Here is a 21,456-nt window from a genome sequence, read left to right on the forward strand (position 1 = left end):
GAAAACTAAATAAGCTGCATTAAGCAATAAATAAGGCCTATAAATCTTGTTTTGATTTATTTGTCCATTTGCAGTTAGCAAGATTTTAAGTAGGAATAGATATTGATCTCCTTTTTATTTATAACTCACGGTTACGTCCCTAGAAACCTCGAGGGGCACTTAAAGTAGAAGGGGAATAGATGATTCTTTGACTTTTTAAAAAATTTAAAGATTCTGGGAGGGTAAAGATACCTACCCTCCCTAAAAATAGTTAAAAAAGAATTCCCTGTAGGATAACTGTAATATATATAAATACAAAATGTGAAAAAGTCCGGATTTATGTGCCCCACCCTGATATCTATAATACAAAGTAGAACGATGTCTGTCTGTCCGTCCGTCCCTTAAGATTTCGGTAACCACTGAACCGATCGGATTCTACTCTTCAGGGAATATTCCTACTGGTCCTGTGGAGGTTTAGGGCTATTTTCTTGGGGGGATGGACATCCCCAACCCCCCCAAAAAACCAAAAATCCTCCCTCTCAATTTTTTTTTTTTTTTAGGGGATTTCCTTGGTCGTTTTACGTATTTCGCCCATATTTTTTTATCACCTCTTGGGGCAAAGCCCCTAGAGGCTAGGGGCTAAGCCGCTAGTATTATATATACTATATCAGCGGTTAGCGAGATTCTTCTCTTAAGACAAAAAAAGCTTACTACTTTATAGTCATTCCGTTCCATTTTGTTAATTAATTGCTTTATTTAATTCTATGTAATTCAATAATTTAATAATAATAAGTATTAAGTACAACTAATCATTTTTCTTTTCAAAATAAATGTAATTTTTATTTGAATGTTCTTTTTGATTCTTAATTATTAATTTTTGTAATATCACAAAATTATAGAAATTTCCATTATATTTGAATGTTATAAGTTCCTAAATAAGTTTTCCAGAATCTTTTTGTAAATTAAGATTGACGTAAAAAAACAAGAATAAAAACATCTACCAGTAGCTAATTATAGAAATAAAATTTAAGAAAATAATTGCATCGTATTACAGACAGCTTTCCGCAGATATTAAAATGAAAAATTAAAAGATTATTTATGGCTGAATGTCTGGACCAACTAAACTGGTATTGATTTTATGATTTGCACTTGATTTACTAGACGTCGAAATTAATTTTAATTTGAAACGATACGATACTTTATTTCTCAGTATGGCTTAGAACCGGTTATTATCCAGCGGATCTAAATCGGTTTAGAAGTCATACTGAAAAGTAAGTAATGGATTTTATGCTCTTCGGTTATAAGAAATTTTAATCGTAATTTATAAATAGCAGCCAAGTAAGAAACCATTCCCTGCAAAAAATGGGTAAAATGTATATAGATACTCCTCTCATAGAAAATTTAGACGTTTATATTTAATAGCAGGTGAGAAAATTCATCTTAGCGTTTCGAACAAAATTTATAATTTAGATAATACTTTACTACTAAAATAAATCATGTACTTTTCAAAACTTTATTAAATTTATAATAATTTTATTTTTTTAAATGTACATTTTAATAACATTAAGTGTTTTGTTTTGTTAAAACCTAAACAAAAAACTTGTCTATCAAAATCAATAAACAGTTGTACAGAAATAATCACTTAATATTGATTTTTGTTATCGCTGCTACTCTATATAATAAGGTTATGTCCATACGTTCACCTTTGCATATGTTTAGTGTTTACCTCAATTAAAATGATGTAATTTTTATAAAAGATCGAGTAGTGCTAGAAATGTATTTTAATTTAAGAGTTTTTATTCTGTATTTTTTTTTATCTAAGCTATGATTATATTAGGGTCTTAGTAATCAAAGAAAAATATGGTAAGAAAAATATCATAAAAACATACCAAGACTCAAATTAAAAAAAAAACATCCTGAAACTATTCTGGGGCCTATGTGAAGCTTACCAAAAATCTATCTCATACGGTTCAGTAGATCTTAAAATCTTAAGCTACAGACTAAAAAACCTTACTACTTTACATATTAAAGTTTGGATACTTCTAATTTAAATTAAAGTTTTAAAAAAGGGTTCCACGCCAAACGTAGAAGTGGAAAAACATAGGAATGTAAAACCCAGGAGTCCCAAACGTTGGAGTGGACAAACGCAGGATTTTTGGGACAAACGTCGGAGTGGACAAACACGAGAGTCCCAATTTTTTTTCTTTTCAATTTTTAATTTTTTTATACAACCCACCTCCCCCCACTCGGTCCCTTTATTTTCTTAGTTAGGTTAGGTTAGGTTATAGGCCAGGGGGCCGAGCGCTGCGGCCATAGTCATTATTTTGTAGACAGGGGTATAAAAAAATTTCAAAATTATCATATTATTAAAATAGCGGACACTCCTGCGTTTGTCCACTCCGACGTTTGGGACTCATACGTTTGGGGTAGGACCTAAAAAAGTTTATACGTATTTGTTATATGCACTGGAAGGAACTCTCCCATAACTATTTATGTATGAACTAATATCCTATTATATAAAGTAGTAAGTGTTTTTTGTCTGTCCCAAAGGATCTCACTAACCGCTGAACCGATATTGTTCTCCTTTACAGTGAAGCTTCTTATAGGTCCTGGGAAGGTTTTAAACTATTTTTGGAGAGGGTGTCTTCCCCCCCCCCAAAAAAAAAATGTTTTTCTAACTCTTTTGAAACTAAAATTTAAAATGGGATGAGGTTACCTTTCCCCCTCTTACCAGTGCCCCTAGAGGCTTCTAGGGGCGTAGCCGCTAGTTATTATATAAAGTACTAAGCAATTTTTTTGTTTGTAGCGAAGGATCTCGCTCACCACTGAACCGATATGGTTCTCCTTTACAGGGAAGCTTCTTATAGGCCCTAAGATGGTTTTAGGCTATTTTATTTTTAGAAGTAAGTTTGGGTGTGGTTTTAAGTTATTTTTCTGCCCTTCCATATTTTTTCGAATATACAGGGTCATTCAAGAAAAATGATTTTTTTAAAAACTTAATTATGCATAGAAAATAAAACAATTATGTAAAATGCTTTTTATATTTGGAAAACCTATTATGAGACATTTATGTTACAATATTTAAAAATCATTATTTCAACAAATTATGCCCAAAAAACTGGTTTTTCCAAAGACTTTTTTTTCGAAGATTTATGGATTTAAAGGGTGTGCAAAAAATACACACATTTTTAAATTTCAAATTGCGTGACTTGTGTTAATAGTAGAAAAATGTTGCGCATACCGTTGGAATCGTCATAAGCTTTAGTTTTTGAAAATATAAGACCCGTTTTTGTGCTATTTGTAGTTTAGGAGCTACATTGAAATATGTGAGAAAAAGGTTGAAAAGTTTTAAGTAATTGGAACATTTTACCTCGTAGCTCTTATACTATACGTAGCACAGGAATGGTTTTTATATATTAAAAAACTAGAGATTATGACGATTCTAACGATATGCATAACATTTTTCTACTATTAATACAAGCTGCGCAATTAAAATTTTAAAAAGGTGCGCATTTTTTTACAACTCTAAAATCAATAAATCTTCGAAAAAAAGGCCTTTGGAAAAACCGGTTTTTAGGGCATAATTTGTTGAAATAATCATTTTCAAATATTTGAAACATAAATGTCTCATATTAGGTTTTCCAAATATTTAAAGGATTTTACATTATTGTTTTATTTTCTATGCAAAATTAAGTTTTTAAAAAAATCATTTCTCTTGAATGACCCTGTAGAATCCCTTGATGCTAGGGGCACAGACGCTAGTATATTATATTGTTCTTTCTGCGCTAAATTTGGAAACAATTGTCCTAATATAATATAAGTTTAGAATAAAATATTATAGAGATGATTTTTGTTGTTAATCATAAAAGTCGTCTTCATCTTCGTGTTGTAACTCCAATCTAAAATTAAATAATAAATATATATATATGACTCTACTATAAGATCGTTGTAACCTCTGAACCGATATGGTTTTTCTGTAAAGTGTAGCTTCTCATTGGACTTTTTAAAAAATTCACCTCTGATCTATTTTTGGGTAGGGATGGTCAATAAGCTATTTAAGTTGGAAAGAATTTTAATGTGTATAATAGATTTGAAATCTGCATAAAATTTTAAGGATTTTTTTTATAAAATTCGTTTTTTTGTGGAATTCTTTTTTTAAAAGCGCAAATACAATTTAAGTTAATTAATTTTGGCATCTGTGATAAGTGGATTGAAAACTACCTGAGCTCTAATTGGTTGAATGATGTACAACACTTAAGCTTCTCCAATCAGAGCGCAGATATTTTTCAATCCACCAATCAAAGATGCCAAAATTAATTAACTTAAATTGTATTTGCGCTTTTAAATAAAGAATTACACAAAAAACGAATTTTATAAAAAAATCCTTAAAATTTTATGCAGATTTCAAAATTATTATACACATTAAAATTCTTTCCAACTTATATAGCTTAATGGTCAACGCTATCATAAAAAATGGCGTGTGGTTTAATTTTTAACCCTTTAAAATTTTCAGACTGTTCGTTGTAGCTGTTTGTAAAATTTGTTTTGATAGCATCAAGCTATTTAAAATTCCATTAAATTTTGTGTTACCTTAACAGTTTCTTGATATCTTCATCAACTGGAAGCCGTTTTATCAGAGATAATATAGATCTCCCATTTGTCATTCTTAAAAAAAGAGCACAAATAAAGCCCTAAATTTAAAGCTTTTTAGTGTGCCTATTAAAATGTCGTCATACTTGCCTACTATTGGTCAATTAAAATGTAAACTGGCCTGCCATAGGTAATTTAGTTTGATCATTTGTATTGTAAGACGTCATTTTTATGTGCACTATAAACAGCTTTCTTAATTTTTAAGATTTTTTTTCTACATTTCTTTTTCGAAAATGTGGATTTTTTACTCTCACCGCCCCCCAACCCCAAAAACAAAAATCCGTGTCTAATCCAAGGTAGCAAAGTTTTTTTTAGAGTGCGCCAACCCAGTGGGGCTTTACAGTGACTAATATAACAAAAATAAATAACCAAACGAAAAAATACTTCTCCATGTTTTCAATTTATTTTAAAAATAGGGGACCGGGCTTTTCAAGGTATTTTTGAAATCGCCATTGATTACCAAAGGAATAAAATCTAACCTTAGAAATAATTTTCTGATTGTTGTAATACTGATGAGCAAAAGTTTCTGTGGCTGACAGCTGGATGATTCTATCAGATCAATCAGCGCCTTGTCTTGCCTAAATATTAATCCTAAGACCTAAGTTTAAAACTAAAATAGCCTAAAACCAATCCAGTACCTTCCCTAAAACTCAATTGGTGCAGTGGTTAGCGAGATCTTTACAGACAAACAAAAAAGGTTTTCTTGTCTGAAGCTTAAGATTTCAATAAGCAAAGAACTGATTGAATTCACATTTTAGGGAAGCCTCAGGTGGTTCTGGGATGCTTTATAGCTATTTCTATTGATTTATATTAGCTCAGCTCCTCTACTAAAGCTTATCGCAATTAACATTTGATTTCAACTCTCTGAAAATAATTATACTTGGCGATTTATTAAAAAAAATTTGTTGGTCTAGCCTAGCCTATTTACCATCTAAATCATTATAAAACAGAAAACTACTAGAAACTAGAAAATAGCTGGTAAGTTTTTCAGTGTTTGTAGTTTAAATGTTCTAAAACATTTTTTTTAGCAGACCTCTAGTTTAGTTTTATGTAATTGCATGTCCTAGTTCAAATGTATTTTAATTGGTAAATTATAATCAGTTGGACTTAAGCAACGCGTTTGTTAGCAATAATTATAAGCATTTGATAAAGTTTTTATTTTAAGCGAAGCATCTTTACATTTAGGGTAGCCCGTCCTTAATGAATATTCACCATCGTTAATTTAGGATTGTTAAAATTACTCTATCAATTGCAAACTTTGCTTGATTATTTTTATAATAGTTAGATACAATTTAGAATGCGTGACAACTCTACAACCAATGCAAAAAATGACCGTATTTTAAAATAACTTTACGGGGGATATCCGTGCTTAATAGGCACTCTGAGCGAAATCACAGGTTAATCTGTCCATCTATCATTTGTACAGTAATCAATTAATCTGACTGAATTATACCTGATAGGTTCTGGTAGATATCTGGTATCAATCCAGCTCCAAGGCTGTACCCTACAAAAACAAGCAGAAATGAGATATGTAGGTATAGCCAACAAAAGTGAAATAAATCTAAAATGATATTTGGGGGCAGATGCAGATAAAAAGGTCGCTAATTCTACTAAATGTTGCTCCCCAACGACAGCTGAAAATCACGTTTAGGTTTTCGTAATTTTTGGGAATAGTCCCTTTCGTAACATCGAATCGTCGTATTTCTAAAATGGCTTTTTATAGGTTATTTTAGGTTAGGTTAGGTTATATTTGGTTAGGTGATTGCCCCACACGGTTAGGTAATTGGCCCTGCAGGGGCTAAAAATAGGGGAAAAGCTCCTGTGAAAAATACGAAGAATCACCCCATAAGGAGCGATGTTACGAAAGGGACTATACTCTAATTTTTTTCTCGAATTAATTTCGTGGTTGTTGGTATTAGCAGATTTTGAATAAATAATGTTCGAAGTAAAATATCATTACAGATTAACAGATAGAATTGATTATAGAGTAGCTTTGCTACTAACAAAAAATTAACCTAGCTCCACATTGTATTACATGATACGCTAGCTCTTTGCTGTTATTGTAAACAATCCAGAATAATGTATTCCTAAAATTAGAAAATAAGTAAATTATTGAGTAGCTTTAATTTTCTTTTTAGGGTGGGGAGATAACGTACATAATTTGGCTTTCTATTACAATTTTCTTTTAACCTTGCCTCTAAATAATTGAAATAAATAAAAACAAGGATGACAACTTTCATAAATAGCGAAACACAAAAAAAATTATGGATGGACAAATTGAGCTAGAGAGCAGATGCCCAGTTGTCATAAAAAAGAAAAAAAATAGTTATTTCTCGCATCGTATTATAAACGGCTTTAATTATGAGATTAAAACTAGTTTTTTAGCCCCGAGGTGCTGAAGGCACCGGCTAAAAAAACTGGTTGTAATCTTATGATTGAACATTTTTATATTCGTAGAAAGCTGGATATAATACGATGCTAGACATAGTTTTTTCGTATGGATGAGAACCGGTTCCTATCCACCGGATTCGAATGAATACGAGAAATAGTTTATATGTGATAAATTCTTTTTGTAAAAATCACGAAACCTTTCAATATATTATTCTGATGTTTGGCCAGGGATTTTAATGGATAAGTCAATGGACGATAAATTGACAAAATTACCCTTTTGTAGTATAAATTTATTGGTACTATCAAATTGGAATTGAATTTAAAATGTACCCAAAATTTTTTAGTTAGCAAAATATAATATCAATTGGAAATGTGATTTTCCTATTAACTATATAAGATAGGCGGCTGATTTTTTGTCAGAAGATCCCCCAGACCAGTGATCACCTACTCTACAATTTACTATGTCTGTCTGTCTGCACGTTATACTTTTGAGCCATACTGAAAAATCATGTATAGCATCGTATTACAGACAATTTTGCTTCGGCCCCTAAGGTCTAACAAAACTGGTTTTAATCTTATATTTTTAATTTACTATCGGCTGATAGCTGTCTACAATACGATTGGATAATTAACTATTATGACATTTTCCTATATTTTAAAATAAAAATACTTTTTAAAAACTTTTTATACTTTTATTTCATTAGAAACTTCAATTAACAAGTTGTGAAACATTTTTTGTAAAAAAAAGTTTTGATACTATGTAATCATGAAATTATAAAAAGATTTTTCATTAAAAATTTCAGTTATTAATAAGTTATTTCTTTTCAGCTAGACAAAGGATGCTGCGTTTATCTAACATATCCTTATACTAAAGTAATAGGATGTCTGTTTGTCTGTGTGTTTGTACCGAAGGATCTCGCTAACCGCTGAACCGATCAGGTTCTCCTTAACAGAGTAGCTTCTCATAGGTCCCGGGAAGGTTCACAACTATTTTAGGGGTAGGTCCCACCACCCTCCCAAGAGAAATAGCCCCTAGAAAAAAAATTACTCCCCCAAAATTTTTTTAACTTTTCTTTTCAAATCTAAAATAATAAATTGGGTTATCAAAGTTGATTTTCCCTTACTCAAGTGCCCCTAGAGGCCTCTAGGGGGCGTAGCCGCTAGTAAGGTAAATGATTTAATAAAGTATACAACTATAAGTAGCAATACTACTCTATAAAGGACTGTTTCTGTCCGTCTGTTTGTTTGTCCTGCTTTAACACTAACTTTGGCTTCAATCGTCTTTTTTCACATCCCCCTTTTAGTTAAGAGGTTTTTGATTGTTTTACCTTAACATACCCCTTTTTTTAGGGGGGGGGGGGGTTGTAGACCCTTATCAAGGGATGTGTAGAATGGTTTAAGGGGCTAAACACCTAGATCGAGTTATCCAACTCCCTTAATTTTGCCGGGGGGTTGAACACACCCCCTTCTGCAAGCCTTAAAATTTTAATGTTATTGTATATTATATTCCTTTTTTTACTTTAGGACTAAGTAAAAATAAAATTTAATGATGGTTTGTCTAATTTACAGTACATTGGTTAATGGATGTAGAAAATACGGGGATATTATGACAGAGAAAAATTGTCGTCCATTTAGATTACAATATCCCCTCGCATTTATTGGTCGGACCGTTTATCCAGTAGGAGGTAAAGGGATGTGAAAAAGGAGGGGGGGTGGAGGAGATCGTTATTTTAGCCTGCTCCAGAGTTCACTTTATTATAGAACATGAAAATCTGGTGTAAGATCCAAGTAGTGATAATTCCATTCATTGGTTGCATGTCCCAATATCTGTAATTACAACCAGACTCTAAAACTTCAGGTTTTTGCAGTGTTCATTAACCTCAGCAAAACTTTTGCAGAACATTAGTCATTAAAATGTACAAGTCTAAAAGAAGGGAAGCAAAAAGTTTTTGGTGCTTTACATAGGGTCTGTCGCCACTTATACATTAAGTACAAGACCAAATAAGGTATAACCATCAAGCGAAATAATCAAATATAAATTTTGGGGGGTAGGTTGTCAATTCTAATGAGTGTTGCCCCTCAACGACAGTTGAAAATGACGTAGAGGTTTTGTTGTTGGTATAGGCTTGTACAAGACGCTTGTTTGAAATTTGAGTATGTTTTATTATCACCATCCCCTCCCCACCTAAACAATAGCATTAAACAAACTAATACAAAGCTCCAATGAAAAAGATTTATAAAGCAATTAGCATATTGGCTGTTCTATTTTACACCATACTGAATCTATGTCACCCCCCCCCCCCCCCCCCCGAATTATATTATAATATTTCACCCCTATTGATAACACTACTCTCAATTTTGATTTAAGGGGCGAAGCGCACACTCCTGGCAAAACCCTGTCCATTCCATATGTTTATATCTTGTGTTAGGGTGAGGAGGTGTTGATACTCTCCTACACCCCCCTTTCGCACGCAACTAATTATAGATATTGCTAATGCGTTTAAATTGCCAAAATGCAAAAACCTAGTTTGTGTCAATAATTTTTTTGCACAAAAATATTTTCAACTTTGTCTTACACTGCAAACTAGCGGCTTTAGAAAGATAAAAAGGACTTTTTTTTCTATTTGATAAGATTAAACACATTCTTTTTAAAAATTTATAGATATTTATATTTGTGTTTTAAATATAAAATGATGAAAGTAATAAAAGTATTAAGTCTAATTTTTTTGGTGCATAGATAAAGTTAATCATTTCTAAATATTATAATGGTTCTTCAGAATGTTCTTTACTATGCTTATTGATGAAATCTTTTAGTATTTTCAAGTTTCAACCTATTTTTTAAAAAATACACTATTCTAAGACATGAAGATATATTTCGATTTTTTGAATTCATAAATCTTCAAATTTAAGTAAAAATTTGCGAAAATTAGATTCTGTTCATTGTTTGTCGACTTTCCAAAATAGAAGGGAGCACACAAAAATTTGATTACTGAAAGGATAAAAAAAATCCACAGAAGGTCGTACAAACGAAAATAAAAATCAATTTATTTATATGATTATGATTATATTTTTTTAAAGAATAAATAAAATGATATCTTTTATTGGCTTCTGTAATGAAAGAATATTTATAAGTAAATACTAAATAGATGTTTTCTGTCATTATATGGATTGGCTCATAAACATCCTATATAAGTGGGCGGAGCTCATAAACATCCTTGATCGTGGGTGGTCCCTTTTAAACAACCTTATTCATTTGTTTTTTTAGAAATGATACACAAAGATTTTAATTAATGAGTACACAACAAGGTTGATAACATCCATAAGTAGAGAAGCACAAAGATCAATGATGGAAACGGAAAAAGTGAGTTTGTTTAAAAAAACAAGGATGACAACAACATTGAGATAAATTTGTTGCAAAACTGCCAAATACATGATACTGTTTAAAGATATACTTACATTTTTAGAACTTTATTATAGAGAAGCTTTTCTTATAACATTGTACCTTGTTGTAATAGGAATCAGTATTACAAAAAGCAGAAGATGGATAATAAAAACATACAAAAGTTTGTTGTCTAAAAGTAAAAATCAGCATGTTTTACATGGACGTAAGGACCTCATGGTAACGATAATAGAATGGCTATGCTTTAAAAAACGTACCTAATTGTTATAGGAATCATCAATAAAAGTTTGAAATCGATGGTACAATTCTAACCTGGTTAAGTAAATGAAGAGAGCTAACTTTCCCTGACGGACGGACCGACCCCAATAATAGAAAAGCTTCGCTTTTAATAGAGAGAGCAGGATATTATAAACTAGAGTTGGCTCAATATAACTATATCGCTATTGGCTAGTTTTCTATAAGTACATAACTATTTATCTATTTCTCAATAAATCAATTTTCCTCCCCAGCCATTACTATCTAAAAGAAAGAAGTAAATATTTATTAATTTAAATGATTTTAAAAAGATTTTTTCAATTATTTTTTTTCACATTACCATCAAGACAGGGTTAATATAATTAAAATTTTAGTTTTAATATTTTAACACGAAGAAAGTGTCGCCACAATCGAATTCTTTTAAAATACAATTTTCTTAGATTTACTCTATTATGAACGTAATTTTTTTTATTTATGAAAAAAGGATTAAATACTTCAATGTAATTCAAATATCAACATGAAGTGAAAAACTTAATTCATTCCATAAACAAATAGAATAAAGGTCTTAACGCTTTGGTCAATGAGAGTTTAATGAGAATTATTGGAGCACTATGAGTTTTAAACACTTTACCATTGGAAGACTCGAGCTCATTTATAGACGTTTATTTTAGGGTTGGGCCGGATAGTTTTTTGGCTGGATACCGGATACCGGATATCCGGCTGATTTCAAATGCCGGATATCCGGTATCCGGCCGGATATCCGGCCAACGCCGGATATCCGGCAAATATCCGGTTATCCGGCCAAATTACCGGATATCCGGCCGGATAACCGGCCAAATTACTGCATATTAAAGTATCAAAAAAGGATATAGTCCCTTTCGTAGCAACGCACCTTAAGGGGCGATTCGTTGTATTTTTAAAATTGCTTTTAATAGGTTATTTTAGGTTAGGTTAGGTTATATTTGGTTAGGTGATTGCCCCGCAGGGCTAGGCAATTGGCCCCGCAAGGTTAGAGTCCCCTGCGAGGGGCTAGAAATAGGAGGAAAGCTACTGTGAAAATACGAATAATCGCTCCTTAAGGGGCGTTGTCACGAAAGGGACTATACCCGCAAAAAAAATTCTTCATAAACTGGTGTTTTATATTATACTAGCGGCTGCGTCCCTAGTATCTAGGGATATTAGAAAGGACATGAAAGTGCAGAAAAATAACTTAAAACCTTACAACGACTTTTTTATAAAAATTAAACGGAATAAAAACCACCCTGGGACCTTAAAAGGAGAACCATATCGAACCATATTGGTTCATCAGTTAGCAAGATCCTTCGCTACAGACAAAAAAAGCTTACTACTTTATATAATAGGATAAAATTAAGGTTAAAACTTAAAAATTAAGTAACTATTAAATCTCCATAGCAAATAAATCTAATTAACTATCACTACCCTCAATATGTAATATCAACCCCTAATGGTTGGAGGATGGGCGGGGAGGTGGCGTTAAATGCCTGCCCCCCCCCCTCTGTTTTTTTCTATCCCATTTTCTGTGTATAAAAGGTAGAGGGCTATAACTGAGTGACTTTCGAAATATGGGTATGACACATAACTAAGAGTTGAAAATTATTTTTAATACCTCCTTCCTGGCGGGCACAGGATGCCAGCAAATCTGGTAAGGTCATTCAAGTAAAAAGTAAAAATATTTTTTTACTTAAACAAAGTATTTCATGTTATCTAATACTAAAATATCCTATAGTCGTACATCCTCATATGTAATATAGATGTTCAAGTCGATTTCAGGTTCCAGGTATAATCCTGCAAGTTCTGAACCTCCAGGTCTCCAGAAATCTTTAAACAGTTTCTGTGACCGCAACTTTTTACTTGAAGATTTCAAATTTTAAACTTAAGCTTTTTTATATATCTTCATGACTTATTACAATTTCATAAAATCATAAAATCATAAAAGAACTGCTGCCACCGCCAAAATTTATGTTTTGAGATTTCTAATATAAAATTTACATAAAGATAAACATATTCAGAAAAAAATTTTCTTCTAGCTTCAATAATAAGAAAATTACAGCCATTTAAGATTTTAAAAAACAGAGATTTTTGTTGTAAAATATAAAAGATTATATTGCCGGATATCCGGCCGGATAGTTTCAATATCCGGTATCCGGCCGGATATTTAAAATGGCCGGATATCCGGCCCAACCCTAGTTTATTTCCTATATAGATCTGTCATGGATCTTGATGCAATAAAGCTTGCCGTTTTGTAAATGTTAAAATTTGGAAGATTTCATTAAATAAAAGTATTCGCAAATATACTTAGTAAATGAACAGGACAATGGATTGAAAACATGCAATTACTCGGGGGGAGGGGGGTCTCTATTATAATTTATTAGAGTAAAAAATTAGAAATTAACAAAATTACTTATATCTTTATATTCTAGATTAGCTCCATGTGATATTAACAAAGTTATTACCTGAGAGTAAAATCTTTATATTCTAGATTAGCTCCATGTGATATTAACAAAGTTGTTACCTGAGAGTAATATCTTTATATTCTAGATTAGCTATATGTGATATTAACAAAGTTGTTACCTGAGAGTAATATCTTTATATTCTAGATTAGCTCCATGTGATATTAACAAAGTTATTACCTGAGAGTAATATCTTTATATTCTAGATTAGCTCCATGTGATATTAACAAAGTTGTTACCTGAGAGTAATATCTTTATATTCTAGATTAGCTCTATGTGATATTAACAAAGTTGTTACCTGAGAGTAATATCTTTATATTCTAGATTAGCTCCATGTGATATTAACAAAGTTATTACCTGAGAGCAATATCTTTATATTCTAGATTAGCTCCATGTGATATTAACAAAGTTGTTACCTGAGAGTAATATCTTTATATTCTAGATTAGCTCCATGTGATATTAACAAAGTTGTTACCTGAGAGTAATATCTTTATATTCTAGATTAGCTCTATGTGATATTAACAAAGTTGTTACCTGAGAGTAATATCTTTATATTCTAGATTAGCTCCATGTGATATTAACAAAGTTATTACCTGAGAGTAATATCTTTATATTCTAGATTAGCTCCATGTGATATTAACAAAGTTGTTACCTGAGAGTAATATCTTTATATTCTAGATTAGCTCTATGTGATATTAACAAAGTTGTTACCTGAGAGTAATATCTTTATATTCTAGATTAGCTCCATGTGATATTAACAAAGTTGTTACCTGAGAGTAATATCTTTATATTCTAGATTAGCTCCATGTGATATTAACAAAGTTACTACCTGAGAGTAATATCTTTATATTCTAGATTAGCTCCATGTGATATTAATAAAGTTGTTACCTGAGAGCAATATCTTTATATTCTAGATTAGCTCCATGTGATATTAACAAAGTTATTACCTGAGAGTAATATCTTTATATTCTAGATTAGCTCCATGTGATATTAACAAAGTTGTTACCTGAGAGCAATATCTTTATATTCTAGATTAGCTCCATGTGATATTAACAAAGTTGTTACCTGAGAGTAATATCTTTATATTCTAGATTAGCTCCATGTGATATTAACAAAGTTGTTACCTGAGAGTAATATTTTTATATTCTAGATTAGCTCCATGTGATATTAACAAAGTTGTTACCTGAGAGTAATATCTTTATATTCTAGATTAGCTCCATGTGATATTAACAAAGTTATTACCTGAGAGTAATATCTTTATATTCTAGATTAGCTCCATGTGATATTAACAAAGTTGTTACCTGAGAGTAATATCTTTATATTCTAGATTAGCTCCATGTGATATTAACAAAGTTATTACCTGAGAGTAATATCTTTATATTCTAGATTGGCTCCATGTGATATTAACAAAGTTGTTACCTGAGAGCAATATCTTTATATTCTAGATTGGCTCCATGTGATATTAACAAAGTTGTTACCTGAGAGTAATATCTTTATATTCTAGATTAGCTTAATGTGATATTAACAAAGTTGTTACCTGAGAGTAATATCTTTATATTCTAGATTAGCTCCATGTGATATTAACAAAGTTGTTACCTGAGAGTAATATCTTTATATTCTAGATTAGCTCCATGTGATATCAACAAAGTTGTTACCTGAGAGCAATATCTTTATATTCTAGATTAGCTCCATGTGATATTAACAAAGTTGTTACCTGAGAGTAATATCTTTATATTCTAGATTAGCTCCATGGGATATCAACAAAGTTGTTACCTGAGAGCAATATCTTTATATTCTAGATTAGCTCCATGTGATATCAACAAAGTTGTTACCTGAAAGTAATATCTTTATATTCTAGATTAGCTCCATGTGATATTAACAAAGTTATTACCTGAAAATAATATCTTTATATTCTAGATTAGCTCCATGTGATATTAACAAAGTTGTTACCTGAGAGCAATATCTTTATATTCTAGATTAGCTCCATGTGACATTAACAAAGTTATTACCTGAGAGTAATATCTTTATATTCTAGATTAGCTTCATGTGATATTAACAAAGTTGTTACCTGAGAGTAATATCTTTATATTCTAGATTAGCTCCATGTGATATTAACAAAGTTGTTACATGAGAGTAATATCTTTATATTCTAGATTAGCTCCATGTGATATCAACAAAGTTGTTACCTGAGAGCAATATCTTTATATTCTAGATTAGCTCCATGTGATATCAACAAAGTTGTTTCATGAGAGTAATATCTTTATATTCTAGATTAGCTCCATGTGATATTAACAAAGTTGTTACCTGAGAGTAATATCCTAATATTCTAGATTAGCTCCATGTGATATTAACAAAGTTGTTACCTGAGAGCAATATCTTTATATTCTAGATTAGCTCCATGGGATATCAACAAAGTTGTTACCTGAGAGCAATATCTTTATATTCTAGATTAGCTCCATGTGATATTAACAAAGTTGTTACCTGAGAGTAATATCTTTATATTCTAGATTAGCTCCATGTGATATTAACAAAGTTGTTACCTGAGAGCAATATCTTTGTATTCTAGATTAGCTCCATGTGATATTAACAAAGTTGTTACCTGAGAGTAATATCTTTATATTCTAGATTAGCTCCATGTGATATCAACAAAGTTGTTACCTGAGAGCAATATCTTTGTATTCTAGATTAGCTCCATGTGATATTAACAAAGTTGTTACCTGAGAGTAATATCTTTATATTCTAGATTAGCTCCATGTGATATTAACAAAGTTGTTTCCTGAGAGCAATATCTTTATATTCTAGATTAGCTCCATGTGATATTAACAAAGTTGTTACCTGAGAGTAATATCTTTATATTCTAGATTAGCTCCATGTGATATTAACAAAGTTGTTACCTGAGAGTAATATCTTTATATTCTAGATTAGCTCCATGTGATATTAACAAAGTTGTTACCTGAGAGTAATATCCTAAATTTCTAGATTAGCTCCATGTGATATTAACAAAGTTGTTACCTGAGAGTAATATCTTTATATTCTAGATTAGCTCTATGTGATATTAACAAAGTTATTACCTGAGAGCAATATCTTTATATTCTAGATTAGCTCCATGGGATATCAACAAAGTTGTTACCTGAGAGCAATATCTTTATATTCTAGATTAGCTCCATGTGATATTAACAAAGTTGTTACCTGAGAGTAATATCTTTATATTCTAGATTAGCTCCATGGGATATCAACAAAGTTGTTACCTGAGAGCAATATCTTTATATTCTAGATTAGCTCCATGTGATATTAACAAAGTTGTTACCTGAAAGTAATATCTTTATATTCTAGATTAGCTCCATGTGATATTAACAAAGTTGTTACCTGAGAGTAATATCTTTATATTCTAGATTAGCTCCATGTGATATTAACAAAGTTGTTACCTGAGAGCAATACCTTTATATTCTAGATTAGCTCCATGTGACATTAACAAAGTTATTACCTGAGAGTAATATCTTTATATTCTAGATTAGCTTCATGTGATATTAACAAAGTTGTTACCTGAGAGTAATATCTTTATATTCTAGATTAGCTCCATGTGATATTAACAAAGTTGTTACATGAGAGTAATATCTTTATATTCTAGATTAGCTCCATGTGATATCAACAAAGTTGTTACCTGAGAGCAATATCTTTATATTCTAGATTAGCTCCATGTGATATCAACAAAGTTGTTTCATGAGAGTAATATCTTTATATTCTAGATTAGCTCCATGTGATATTAACAAAGTTGTTACCTGAGAGTAATATCCTAATATTCTAGATTAGCTCCATGTGATATTAACAAAGTTGTTACCTGAGAGCAATATCTTTATATTCTAGATTAGCTCCATGGGATATCAACAAAGTTGTTACCTGAGAGCAATATCTTTAGATTCTAGATTAGCTCCATGTGATATTAACAAAGTTGTTACCTGAGAGTAATATCTTTATATTCTAGATTAGCTCCATGTGATATTAACAAAGTTGTTACCTGAGAGCAATATCTTTGTATTCTAGATTAGCTCCATGTGATATTAACAAAGTTTTTACCTGAGAGTAATATCTTTATATTCTAGATTAGCTCCATGTGATATCAACAAAGTTGTTACCTGAGAGCAATATCTTTGTATTCTAGATTAGCTCCATGTGATATTAACAAAGTTGTTACCTGAGAGTAATATCTTTATATTCTAGATTAGCTCCATGTGATATTAACAAAGTTGTTACCTGAGAGTAATATCTTTATATTCTAGATTAGCTCCATGTGATATTAACAAAGTTGTTACCTGAGAGTAATATCCTAATATTCTAGATTAGCTCCATGTGATATTAACAAAGTTGTTACCTGAGAGTAATATCTTTGTATTCTAGATTAGCTCTATGTGATATTAACAAAGTTGTTACCTGAGAGTAATATCTTTATATTCTAGATTAGCTTAATGTGATATTAACAAAGTTATTACCTGAGAGTAATATCTTTATATTCTAGATTAGCTCCATGTGATATTAACAAAGTTGTTACCTGAGAGTAATATCTTTATATTCTAGATTAGCTCCATGTGATATTAACAAAGTTGTTACCTGAGAGCAATATCTTTATATTCTAGATTAGCTCCATGTGATATTAACAAAGTTATTACCTGAGAGTAATATCTTTATATTCTAGATTAGCTCCATGTGATATTAACAAAGTTGTTACCTGAGAGTAATATCTTTATATTCTAGATTAGCTCCATGTGATATTAACAAAGTTGTTACCTGAGAGTAATATCTTTATATTCTAGATTAGCTCCATGTGATATTAACAAAGTTGTTACCTGAGAGTAATATCTTTATATTCTAGATTAGCTCCATGTGATATTAACAAAGTTGTTACCTGAGAGCAATATCTTTATATTCTAGATTGGCTCCATGTGATATTAACAAAGTTGTTACCTGAGAGTAATATCTTTATATTCTAGATTAGCTTAATGTGATATTAACAAAGTTGTTACCTGAGAGTAATATCTTTATATTCTACATTAGCTCCATGTGATATTAACAAAGTTGTTACCTGAGAGTAATATCTTTATATTCTAGATTAGCTCCATGTGATATCAACAAAGTTGTTACCTGAGAGCAATATCTTTATATTCTAGATTAGCTCCATGTGATATTAACAAAGTTGTTACCTGAGAGTAATATCTTTATATTCTAGATTAGCTCCATGTGATATCATCAAAGTTGTTACCTGAGAGTAATATCTTTATATTCTAGATTAGCTCCATGTGATATCAACAAAGTTGTTACCTGAGAGCAATATCTTTATATTCTAGATTAGCTCCATGTGATATCAACAAAGTTGTTTCATGAGAGTAATATCTTTATATTCTAGATTAGCTCCATGTGATATTAACAAAGTTGTTACCTGAGAGCAATATCTTTATATTCTAGATTAGCTCCATGGGATATCAACAAAGTTGTTACCTGAGAGCAATATCTTTATATTCTAGATTAGTTCCATGTGATATTAACAAAGTTGTTACCTGAGAGTAATATCTTTATATTCTAGATTAACTCCATGTGATATTAACAAAGTTGTTACCTAAGAGTAATATCTTTATATTCTAGATTAGCTCCATGTGATATTAACAAAGTTGTTACCTGAGAGTAATATCCTAATATTCTAGATTAGCTCCATGTGATATTAACAAAGTTGTTACCTGAGAGCAATATCTTTATATTCTAGATTAGTTCCATGTGATATTAACAAAGTTGTTACCTGAGAGTAATATCTTTATATTCTAGATTAGCTCTATGTGATATTAACAAAGTTGTTACCTGAGAGTAATATCTTTATATTCTAGATTAGCTCCATGTGATATTAACAAAGTTATTACCTGAGAGTAATATCTTTATATTCTAGATTGGCTCCATGTGATATTAACAAAGTTATTACCTGAGAGTAATATCTTTATATTCTAGATTAGCTCCATGTGATATTAACAAAGTTATTACCTGAGAGTAATATCTTTATATTCTAGATTAGCTCCATGTGATATTAACAAAGTTATTACCTGAGAGCAATATCTTTATATTCTAGATTAGCTCCATGTGATATTAACAAAGTTGTTACCTGAGAGTAATATCTTTATATTCTAGATTAGCTCCATGTGATATCAACAAAGTTGTTACCTGAGAGCAATATCTTTATATTCTAGATTAGCTCCATGTGATATTAACAAAGTTGTTACCTGAGAGTAATATCTTTATATTCTAGATTAGCTCCATGGGATATCAACAAAGTTGTTACCTGAGAGCAATATCTTTATATTCTAGATTAGCTCCATGTGATATTAACAAAGTTGTTACCTGAAAGTAATATCTTTATATTCTAGATTAGCTCCATGTGATATTAACAAAGTTATTACCTGAAAGTAATATCTTTATATTCTAGATTAGCTCCATGTGATATTAACAAAGTTGTTACCTGAGAGCAATATCTTTATATTCTAGATTAGCTCCATGTGACATTAACAAAGTTATTACCTGAGAGTAATATCTTTATATTCTAGATTAGCTTCATGTGATATTAACAAAGTTGTTACCTGAGAGTAATATCTTTATATTCTAGATTAGCTCCATGTGATATTAACAAAGTTGTTACATGAGAGTAATATCTTTATATTCTAGATTAGCTCCATGTGATATCAACAAAGTTGTTACCTGAGAGCAATATCTTTATATTCTAGATTAGCTCCATGTGATATTAACAAAGTTGTTACCTGAGAGTAATATCTTTATATTCTAGATTAGCTCTATATGATATTAACAAAGTTGTTACCTGAGAGTAATATCTTTATATTCTAGATTAGCTCCATGTGATATCAACAAAGTTGTTTCATGAGAGTAATATCTTTATATTCTAGATTAGCTCCATGTGATATTAACAAAGTTGTTACCTGAGAGTAATATCCTAATATTCTAGATTAGCTCCATGTGATATTAACAAAGTTGTTACCTGAGAGCAATATCTTTATATTCTAGATTAGCTCCATGGGATATCAACAAAGTTGTTACCTGAGAGCAATATCTTTATATTCTAGATTAGCTCCATGTGATATTAACAAAGTTGTTACCTGAGAGTAATATCTTTATATTCTAGATTAGCTCCATGTGATATTAACAAAGTTGTTACCTGAGAGCAATATCTTTGTATTCTAGATTAGCTCCATGTGATATTAACAAAGTTGTTACCTGAGAGTAATATCTTTATATTCTAGATTAGCTCCATGTGATATCAACAAAGTTGTTACCTGAGAGCAATATCTTTGTATTCTAGATTAGCTCCATGTGATATTAACAAAGTTGTTACCTGAGAGTAATATCTTTATATTCTAGATTAGCTCCATGTGATATTAATAAAGTTGTTACCTGAGAGCAATATCTTTATATTCTAGATTAGCTCCATGTGATATTAACAAAGTTGTTACCTGAGAGTAATATCTTTATATTCTAGATTAGCTCCATGTGATATTAACAAAGTTGTTACCTGAGAGTAATATCTTTATATTCTAGATTAGCTCCATGTGATATTAACAAAGTTGTTACCTGAGAGTAATATCCTAATATTCTAGATTAGCTCCATGTGATATGAACAAAGTTGTTACCTGAGAGTAATATCTTTATATTCTAGATTAGCTCCATGTGATATTAACAAAGTTGTTACCTGAGAGTAATATCTTTATATTCTAGATTAGCTCCATGTGATATTAACAAAGTTGTTACCTGAGAGTAATATCTTTATATTCTAGATTAGCTCCATGTGATATTAACAAAGTTGTTACCTGAGAGTAATATCTTTATATTCTAGATTAGCTCCATGTGATATTAACAAAGTTGTTACCTGAGAGTAATATCCTAATATTCTAGATTAGCTCCATGTGATATTAACAAAGTTGTTACCTGAGAGTAATATCTTTATATTCTAGATTAGCTCTATGTGATATTAACAAAGTTATTACCTGAGAGCAATATCTTTATATTCTAGATTAGCTCCATGGGATATCAACAAAGTTGTTACCTGAGAGCAATATCTTTATATTCTAGATTAGCTCCATGTGATATTAACAAAGTTGTTACCTGAGAGTAATATCTTTATATTCTAGATTAGCTCCATGGGATATCAACAAAGTTGTTACCTGAGAGCAATATCTTTGTATTCTAGATTAGCTCCATGTGATATTAACAAAGTTGTTACCTGAGAGTAATATCTTTATATTCTAGATTAGCTCCATGTGATATTAA

General features: G+C 30.8%; 1 protein-coding gene across 1 annotated transcript in view; it reads right to left on the reverse strand.

Moving 5' to 3' along the window:
• Positions 1 to 3,713: 3,713 nt before the first annotated feature.
• LOC145318533 (uncharacterized) overlaps positions 3,714 to 21,456 on the reverse strand; it is a 49,091-nt gene continuing 31,348 nt past the window's right edge. Inside the window, exons 14-18 of the mRNA XM_080159849.1 lie at positions 6,645 to 6,716; positions 6,083 to 6,133; positions 5,109 to 5,207; positions 4,570 to 4,644; positions 3,714 to 3,878 (exon numbers count right to left, since the gene is read on the reverse strand). Of these exons, the coding sequence (XP_080015975.1) occupies positions 3,836 to 3,878; positions 4,570 to 4,644; positions 5,109 to 5,207; positions 6,083 to 6,133; positions 6,645 to 6,716 (340 nt within the window). The 3' untranslated portion in view covers positions 3,714 to 3,835. The remainder of the gene's footprint in view (positions 3,879 to 4,569; positions 4,645 to 5,108; positions 5,208 to 6,082; positions 6,134 to 6,644; positions 6,717 to 21,456) is intronic.

Source organism: Acartia tonsa, chromosome 5 (assembly GCF_053477335.1).
Source record: "Acartia tonsa isolate MP-2025a chromosome 5, ASM5347733v1, whole genome shotgun sequence".
Classification (NCBI taxonomy): domain Eukaryota; kingdom Metazoa; phylum Arthropoda; class Copepoda; order Calanoida; family Acartiidae; genus Acartia; species Acartia tonsa.